Below are 9,705 nucleotides of genomic sequence, written 5' to 3'. Positions count from 1 at the left end.
GTCCCTCTCATAACATTGGATTTGTCAGTGGCCCATCACCCCAGCTTACTAACCTGGCCATCCACACTGACCCTTGTGTGGACTTGGTTTCAGGTTGGGAAGGGCAGGGAAATTTTCAAGAAATATCTCAAGGCCACAGGACGCGAGGCTTCATCATCTCTTCTGTTCACAGAATTACTTTTTTCTTTTTCTGTTATTTACTGGCTTCCAAAAGTTTGATGAAAGACCTTTGTGAGCAGATAGCAATTAAATGGAAAGTGGATGCCCTTCAGTGTTTCTTAAAATTGAACACTTTCATGAGTTGATATTCCAGGAAATTACCAATTATCATTTTGATCCCTTTAGGATTAAACTCTAGGAGGATTAACTAGGATAGCAAGATAAGAAAACAAATCCAAAGAAATCATGCTTTACAGAAGATTTAAAGCCTTCCAAAAACCTGCACTTGGTAAGTTCAATGTAGTGTTTAATCAGACACGGCAGAACCCCAAGCAACCCGCTCATGTGTGTGAGATCTCTATCTTAATCTTCATCTTACAGCCCCAAATCAGACTGCTACCATCTGTAGCATTTGAGCCAAGTAATTTTAAGCTGATTTGTTACATTTCTAACTCTGAACACTCATCATTCTGCAAACAGTCTAATGGGAGATGCCCTATACTTTAACTTACACATTTTACATTGGTCTTCCTCCAAAGCTGTCTGTCAGTCACAATATTTAAATCCTAAGTGTTTTCTATGTACTTGAACTTCACATTGTATTTTGTTAATACATTTGTTCCCAGCTGAGGTGCAATAACTTTAGTGTGGAAAAAGGTGCTACCTCAGCATTGCACTTCTCATTTGCTGTTCCCTTGAACAGCCTCACCTAACTGGTCCTGGTTTTGTCATCACAGAAATGGATGCTATTTTTTTCTTAAAAAATTGTGAATTCCACCAATGCCAAGTACACAAGTGTTTGCCTTTACCCCTGAGGCAAGAAAGCTCTACTCAGAAGCTCTAACAAACACCACAGTTGAGAGAGGAAGTGATGCTGCTCACGACAGAGCAGCAGTTCATTTCAGTCTCTTCTCAAAACACAACTACCATGGGCAACAGCAACTTATTTCCTTTCTCAGGACTTTTCTAAAAACAACAGCTCAGTTTCTAGCATGCCTGGCAGCCACAGACCTGGGCAACTTGTAGGTAAGAGTGGATCTGAATACAAATTTTGAAACCAGAATCCATTACATGCTACAGAATTTCAGTTTTCTTTTATTAGAATAGCAAAAGAGAGGTGAGAAATAACAACAATAAAAGTGGAAGTGGGGTCCATTCTGACACAGAAGAGTTATGAAAGGCAGCAAAGTTTTCCTCCCAGTACAATAATTCTTCAGGATGGACTAAAAGGATTTTTATCACTGCCATAAACTATGTATTATCAGTGAATGAGAAGACTCTTTTACTCCCTCCAGACAGCAAATTGACAACATAACCTAGACCATTTTGGAAACCCATTATCAACAAAATCCTACTCAAAGAAATTAAGTCTGTCCCATCTCTACCAGATCCCCTAAGATTATATTTGGGCAGCTAAAACCCAACATGTTTTCTCAAGTGTTATTTCAGTTGGGTTACCTAATTTCCAAAAAGGATTTTGTCAGAGGAACTACAGGCAGTGGTCTCTTTTTCAGTCAAGCCCATCTCCAACAACTCTTGCAGCACAAAAATATAGGAGAGACGTTAGCAGTTGGTGTCACAAAGCCCTTCTACGCTTCGTACTCAAATATTTTAAGATCTTCAAGTAGTTCTTTTGCAAGTGCTTGCAGATCTGCATTGCGGCTCTTTGACAGGGCCAGGATGCGCTGGAATGGCAGAGTATCCCTCATCTCGGGAGCTGTCCTGGCCAAGACTTCTGGCTCCAGGATCACCGACTGCAGGAGCCTCAGAGCATGAAGGCAAACTTCTGTGTCCGGGTCTAAAAGCAGGAAACAAAAACATCCAGGGTTTGTTAGGAGTCCAAAAAGGCAGCATTAAAGGTCTACAGTGCCATTCCTCGTGACCCACCAGGCGGACAGGGAATAACCCAAGGGTCATAATTCCCAGCTGGCATTTGGTGCTGGCTGGTTGGCTCTGAGAGCAACCTGAAAACAACATCTTGATCCTCTCTCAGCAGCCTCTGCTCAGCACTGTTTGGGAGGGAGAGATAACCAGGAACCTTTCCCTTGTTTTTCAAATGTTGAAAATACTATAAAGCAGGGAATTTATCTACTTGGATTTATCCAATCAGTACCCAGGATGTACTGTTGGATGGAATCCAATTTAAGAGCAGAACAAGCTACATCCCATGATTATTCAAACTTAAAAAACAAACAGACCAAGGAATCAAATCTGCAGTAAATCATCAGGCTTTTCTTTCATTCCTTTTTCTGCGAGCCTTCGGATTTCTTCAAAGCTCAATAAAATATTAATCTTCATAAAACTTTTTAGTAACCATGTATCAACCTTCCAAGTGTTTAATTCAGTCTACACAAAACTGAAATGGGTACTGGAGCTAAGCACTGCTGCTCAGGAATGCAAGCAAAGACCTTTGACTGACTTAAGCCAGGAAGACGTGCAATAACTCCACTGCTAAGAACACAGGATGCATTTTTAATTAACTGAAACATTAGGAGCATTATATTTTAATCATTCACAACAGTCCATTTGCATTTAGTGGTTTACAGCTTTATCAAAAGCACGTGGGAGAAAGACTTCTCTATTCTGTGTATTCCAAATGAAAATGCCTAATATATTTTTATGGTTGAAGTAGTTATTTGCCCCATGTGCCCTGCATTTTTAATGTGTTTTTCATTAGCATACCTAGTCTTCAGCACGCTTTAGATAAAGCATTGTGCAGAAACACTGAGAAAATTAATTCAGATCCCTTTGTGCACAAAATCACCAGAGAGGCCAAAATCTCACTGAAGGAGCACAAATGCAGTGCAGTGATAAACCACTCTGCACTGAGGGTGAAGGAAGCATTTGTTGGGCTGAGGTGAGTTCTTTCCTTTCCTGGCTTATTTAATACCTAACACTGGTGACCTGAAAAAGGACTGAGGAGAGTTATTCATTAAAGCACAAGGGTTGAAAGCACCCAGGGGGCAGAGAACAGAATGTGATGGACAGTGAAGAAGACTATGGCTTTAAGTATGACTGCTAAGATGGGGATTTTTAAGTAATTCCCAGTAGCACGTGGCTGAAGTACAATATTAAAGATTGTGACATCTGATCTACACCCACAAACCAGGCACTCTCTCTCTCTTCCTCCATTTTCCATCATAAACGGAAAAAATCAAACCCCTAAGAAAGGAATTCTGCTTTCTTTTGGAAAACCATCAATAAAACCCCAATGATTAGTGCTGCACACCCCACAGAAGTGGGCACACCCATGGTACAGCCACTCCTATTGCTGACACCCAGGCTGAAGGCTCCAAAGAGTCTCTTTCCATCATCATCTCCAGCATGATGTGACTTTCTGAGTGATAAGCAGCCACAGCCCATGGAGAAATGCTGCAGCTCAGCCTCAGAGACAGCAACACTTTATGTCCAATTTTCTGGGCAGCAACACTTCAGTGAATCCTTTTAAAAAAACACTTGGGTGCAAGTTTTGGCTTTCAGACTTATTCTGAACTAATCAAAATATGACTAAAAGCCTCAAATTCATTCTCTCATTCCTTCCATTTTTGTCTCCATACCTGTCACAGTTTTTTCAGTTTTTAATGCCTATTTTTTTGCCACATATAATGTTCAAACTCTGCACACACCACCTGCCCCCTTTTTCTGTACTTAGAATTCTATGTTTATTCACCAGAAATAGCAGCCACAAACTAAAGCCCCAGAAGAAAGAAGCTTTGGGGAGTGAAATTTATGTAGTTCATTACAATGTTACTCCTTGTGACATTATTCCTCCACAAAATAAAGCCATTAATACTTGTAATGGTTTGCAGTACTGCTGGGAAGCTTCATATATGTAAGATGAAAAGAGCTTTTTTATTAATACTGTTACAGGCATCGATGTTACTGTAGAAAGTAAAGAATTGATCAGGGAAGAAGCGTTAGAAGGGGAGCCAACAAAAGTGAGGATTTGTAGGAGATCAGGAAATGATTTCCAGCTTGACAAGCAAGGACATTTTCCAGTAAGAGCAAAGAGGTTCTAGGAAGAACCTCCAGCAGCAGCCAGGGAAGCTCAATGGCTTGAGTCACTCAAATGAAGAACAGATCAGGCACGTGGGCACACAGCAAAGGAAGGAAATGATCGTGCACCAGAGGATGACTTAATACACATTTAACCTCAGATTGCCATTGTTTTGAATGTATTCTGAGATGTTCCCAGTTAAATAAATACATATGCCTTAAAATACACTCCCTTAGGATTACATGTGGTTTTGAGAATACTACTTATTACGGATAATCATGTTTCCTAAGAGGATTTTTAAAAAAAAAAAAAAAAGCAAACCAAAGAATCCTTTCGTTTGTCTCCAATATCATTAGGGACTTTTTCTAAAAGCCCTGTCTACAGAGCACTCAGGAAAATGCAAGGAATCTTCATTATTCAGCATTATATTTATCTCAATAGCTTCCAGATTTAGTCATTTCTACACTAGCTGAGTAACATTTTGTTTGTACAAGATCAAAAAAAAAAAAATCCTTTTAGCTGTAATCACATCACTGCATCACATCCTCCCAACAACCAGCACACGCATCTCCAGTTAAAATTTCAAAACTACAGCCGTTATTTCTGGGGAAGAGGGGGAGAAATCAAGCTGCTTGCCTCAGCCAGGGATCACAAGCGTAGCACAAACCTGCCACCACCACAAGATGCTGATGTAATTTTACCAAGGTGTTGAAACTGCTGGAGTTTGCTGACGTCCTGCCAGCTCTACCCTTTGATGTCACTGGCTGTCACTCACTGACAAAAGTACCCGATGGCGTGGACAGATTTTAGTCACATCTGTCATTAGCGCCAAGCTCTCAGATGAACCGTTCCCCGCAGCAGGGTTTAGGTAATGGCATTACATCAGTGCTGAACAGCTTAACCACAGTTGCCTCTGAGCTGTGTGAACTCAATTTACACGTGGCCACACCACTCCCTGGCCACCTGAATGCAAGGTTTATGGCCAGCAGGCTGTTTACAGCTATATCTGTGCACAAGAGCAGAGGAGTTCACAAGGCCAAGTGCAAGGTTCTGCACACGGGTCAGGGCAATTCCAGGCACAAATACAAGCAGGGGGATGAATGGATTGAGAGCAGCCCCGAGGAAAAGGACTTGGGGGTGCTGGTGGATGAGAGACTGGAAATGCCCCAGGCATGTGCACCGGCAGCCCAGAAACCAATGGTGTCCTGGGCTGCATCCAAAGCAGTGTGGGCAGCAGGTGAAGGGGGGATTCTGCCCCTCTGCTCTGTCCTCTGTCCTCGTGAGACCCCATCTGCAGCGCTGCATCCAGCTCTGGGATCCCCAAAATAAAGAGGACGTGGACCTGTTGAAGTGAGACCAGAGTAGGGACATAAAGATGATCAGAAGGCTGGAGCACCTCTGCTATAAAGACAGGCTGAGCTGGAGCTGTTGAACCTGGAGAAGAGAAGGCTCTGTGGAGACCTTAGAGCCCCTTCCAGCACCTAAAGGGGCTACAAGAGAGCTGGACAAGGACCTTGTACAAGGGCATGTAGTGATAGGACAAGGGGCAATGGCTTTAAACTGGAAGAGGGTAGGGTTAGATTTAATATTAGGAAGAAATTCTTTGTGTGTGTTGTAAGGCACTGGCACAGTTTGCCCAGAGAAGTTGTGGCTGCCCCATCTCTAGAAGTGCTCAAAGCCAGGCTGGATGGGGCTCTGAGCAACCTGGTGTAGGTGGAAGGCGTCCCTGCCCATAGGAGGGGGGTTGGAACTGGATGTTAAGGTCCCTTCCAATTCAAACCATTCTGTGATTTTACAATTTCAAAAGCTTCCCACCACTGCTGTAGGTGTCATTCAACTCATTTACTGTCTGATTCCAGCAGGAAGGGGGGATCTGCCATTCAGCCTTTCTTTTTTATGAGCCTGTCACACTTATCTGTGTTCACAGAATATATCTAACACAGACAGCCAGGGCCACAGCTTCCCCCAGGTGAGATCCCTTTGCTTTGCCAATGCTGAAGCAGCACCTGCAGCAGCAGAGAGTTTCCCAGGCATTTTTGTACTGCTGATAGGTCTGAAGAGATAAGAAATGTTGCAGTAAAGATGCTCTGTGGGGAAGGAGCAGGGAGAAAAATAACAGGCTGAAACGTGGCAGAAAAATAACAGACTGAGCTTTGCTGCTGCGATTCCTACAGACACAAATGCCCTTTCTCTCTGCAAAATATTTGCCCCAGCTCCTGTGTGACAGCTGGGTTTCCTTCAGTCTCCTCCCTGGCCAGGTGCCTGCTCTCACGTGGAGCTCAGCTAACAAGAATTCCCCACTCTCCTGTAAGGACAGCCACGCTGCACCCAGCTGGAGTTCCATCCAGGCAAGTAGCTGAGTATGGAAAAGGACAAGCATTCAGCAAGACTCCCCCTGGCCTCTCCTCCAGCCTCTCAGCTCACTGTGGCTCGGGGCCTTCCTGCGTCAGAGCTGACATCTTCACATTTACAAAAAGGGATGTGATTTAAAGGGCAAGAAGGCAATCCCCTTCTTAAGATTCATTGCATAGTCCGAAGGGTATGAGAGTGTTGAGCACTTGAAAGACTGGAAACCTGAGGTTTTGATTTATGAAGGAAAATTTGTTTTAATACAGACATCAGTTTATAAATATGAGGGTTCTGTTTGTCCAGATGTCTTTTAAATAACATGCTGCCATGAAAATAACCCGAATTTTCAAAAACTCTCACAACCATAATGAATTCAGGCAGAAGAGCAAGGCATTAGAAGCCTCCAGGGTTAGTCATGAAAAGCAAATATTGAAGGGTGCAGGCAGCAAAATGAGAATGTGCTTCATACAAGCATTTATAATAGAGACCATCATTTGCAAGGAATTTGGATAAACAAGGTTAGATTTCCATGTGGAACTGTGGTGGAGGAAACTCAAGGGCAAGATCTAAAATTAGTCATACATCTCTTTTTGTCTTCTGTTTAATGAAGTACCTGGAGCAATTTCCCAGCTATAGACCAGAAATGTCACCGACATAGTGACTCTGAATTCCACACTTTCTCACGTATCTGAAGATTTTTTAAACTGCATTCAAGGAAAAGGAAAGTGGGGAAAAGAAAACAAAATAAAGATGCACAACAATTAAAAAAATACAACTAACAAAAAACTGCACCCAAATGAACAAAGTAGAGAAGAGCCTAGACTCCTTTTCTCCAGCACTCATTTATTGGTAGATGTTCTGCATGATCACAAATGAAAAATCTGGTCTTTATTATTAATACGTGAGCTGACTGTGTCTTCTTCTTCTTCAAAAGATCCTTGGCAAAGTCCCAGTCTACCTCTTTGGGAATTACAGGACAGAAGTCTTATTGCATCTATAGATGGAAAGCACCAGAAAAAAACCCTGACAAATCCCAGGTGGATTTCTACCCAAAATGATAAAGCTTCTTTTTCTGCTGCCGAGAATGGGGCTTCTTTAAATCTGAAAGTTATGTGAAACCTTCAGTCAAGACATCAACACAGGGACAGCAGCTGATGGAGGAAACTAAAGCTGCCTGTTTTCTCCAAGATGGGAGCAGCTGCTCTGCAAACAAATGGTGCTCCACGAAAAGAGAACTCTGTTGATGCCACAAGCTGCTCCATGGACAGAAATCTGAGTCATCATTCATGTGTTTTATGCTGGCACCAGGCTGGGAAGATGTAAGGAGTCATAGCTGATACCTACATAGAGGATATTCTTCAGTGATCAGTGTTGCTTATTAAAGGGTGCCCATCTTTTAGACAGTTTTTAAAAGGCAGAAAAAAACAGAAGAAAAAGATAGCCCACTTCATAAAGTGCTAAAACTACAGAGATCTGCATTACCTTCAAAAAGTGTGCAAAACATTTGGTTTTCTCCTGTGATCAGTACAGCCTCCAGCAGAAAGAGCTATTAAGAGTTCTTGTTAGTGAACATGAAGCCAGCTCATCCACATTTTCCAAAGACAGTAGGACAGTTTGCTGTTCACATTCTTACTCCACTAGAAGCCTTCATTAGATTTTTTTCTTCCTTTCTCTTCAGTCCATGTATTCAACGTCAAGGCATGTCTCTGTCTCTTCAAAAAGCCTGCAAGACAACTTGAATCAAATCCCTCTTTGCTTCAGACACAACAAGGGGAAATAAAGAATATCGAGTCAATTATTTGCTCTCTAAGCTCAGTGGGAAGGACATTCTTCTTGGGGGGACAAGGATGGGCAGTCTGAGAATTCCAAGAAGGAATTTGAGGGATTTATCAGCTGCGTACAAGGCAATGGGAGAAAAATGGGTCTGATGTATCTGCTGAGGTCACAGACACTTGTAGACCGATGATGGAAAAGCAAACAGGATGATTCTCTGGAAATGAAAAAAAAAATTAAGCAAAGGATGATTTCTGGGGCCTCTCTTAGTGGGAATGCTGATAAAAGCGTACAAAACTGTGGAAAGCTGAGTCATCTCATAAGCCTTAATCAAAACACTCTTTGAAGAAGCTTCCTGCAGGCAGGCAGCATGTACAGGATACTCTGCCAGCACAGTGTAGAGCTCTGCTCCTGCGTGGAAAAAACAAGATCTTATGCTCTGACAGCTCCAGGTGTTTATAAGCTGAATCATGGTCAGCAGAGGCTGAAGATGCTGGCCAGGGAAACAAGACTGGGAGGAAGTTACTGAATTTTGCAAGTTGAAACATTCAGAAACAGATTAATCCTAGAGAAAGCTACGGAGATCCCATGCAAAACGATGGGAACAAGGCTGGGTCTTGGACCTGACCTCTTATCTGATATACTGACTAATCACCTCTCTCTCCCTTGACAGTAAACAGACTTCCTCCAAAGTCAGGAATCTGAACCAGCAGAAGTGGCTTATCTGAGAATCTCCCTCTTTTGTTGTAACTGGAGAACTTTATTATCAGAAAGTGAAGGAATAAGCCATGCCTGTCTTTCCTTTCTACAACCCAGCCACACCTAATTAACACTTCCAAATTGCAGAGAAGCCTTTCCATTTCTTATTTGCATTAGGAGCTGCAAATTAATTACAACTGTGCCCCAATTTTCATCCTCTTGTGTGACCTAAGAGCCCTTTTCAGACAACTGACTGCATCAAATGATTATCTCGTTTCATCACAACATTTAGAAGGGCATCTTTAGGAACTCAGACAGGATTCTGGAGGGTGTTTTGGATTGGTATTTTTTGACAGAACAGCTTATGAATATATTAGCCAACATGAAGTAAAAGGAAAACCTGGACTAACTTATGTTAAATTTCTAAGCACAGCTGAACAAAGGACGACATATTTGATGTTCTCCGAGGATATAATTTTTCTCAAAATATATTTAAAAATTCTATAGAGCTGGTGTTTTCCCTTACAAGGATTACTTAATTTCCTGAGACCTCAGAAGAGAGAGCCTGTGGCATTCCACAGCAGGAAATTATTTGATGAAAAGCATGAGTAGCTACATTTTCTGTAAAATAGTTATGGGAACTGTGAGCAGTACAAGTACCTTCCACTTTACCAACCCAAACCAAAGCTTCAGTATCAAAATAATTTCTTCAAAAAGCAGAAGCAGCC

The 9,705-nt window shown here is 42.1% G+C and overlaps 1 protein-coding gene across 7 annotated transcripts in view; it reads right to left on the bottom strand.

The window, feature by feature from the left end:
- Window positions 1-1,241: 1,241 nt before the first annotated feature.
- HSF2BP (heat shock transcription factor 2 binding protein) overlaps window positions 1,242-9,705 on the bottom strand; it is a 30,212-nt gene continuing 21,748 nt past the window's right edge. For 3 of the 7 annotated variants that reach the window (XM_051770900.1, XM_051770901.1, XM_051770905.1), the window contains one exon: window positions 1,242-1,957. In XM_051770900.1, coding sequence (XP_051626860.1) covers window positions 1,749-1,957 — 209 coding nt within the window. In that variant the 3' untranslated portion in view covers window positions 1,242-1,748. Of the gene's footprint in view, window positions 1,958-7,328; window positions 8,496-9,705 lie in introns of those variants that run through there. The other 4 variants (XM_051770904.1, XM_051770907.1, XM_051770902.1 and 1 more) reach the window with 2 other exon arrangements.

Source organism: Manacus candei, unplaced genomic scaffold (assembly GCF_025592945.1).
Source record: "Manacus candei isolate 608988 ecotype Guabito, Panama unplaced genomic scaffold, ASM2559294v1 h1tg000126l, whole genome shotgun sequence".
Lineage (NCBI taxonomy): Eukaryota > Metazoa > Chordata > Aves > Passeriformes > Pipridae > Manacus > Manacus candei.
The sequence above is the reverse complement of the archived record's forward strand: the minus strand, read 5'-3'. Positions and strand labels throughout refer to the sequence as shown.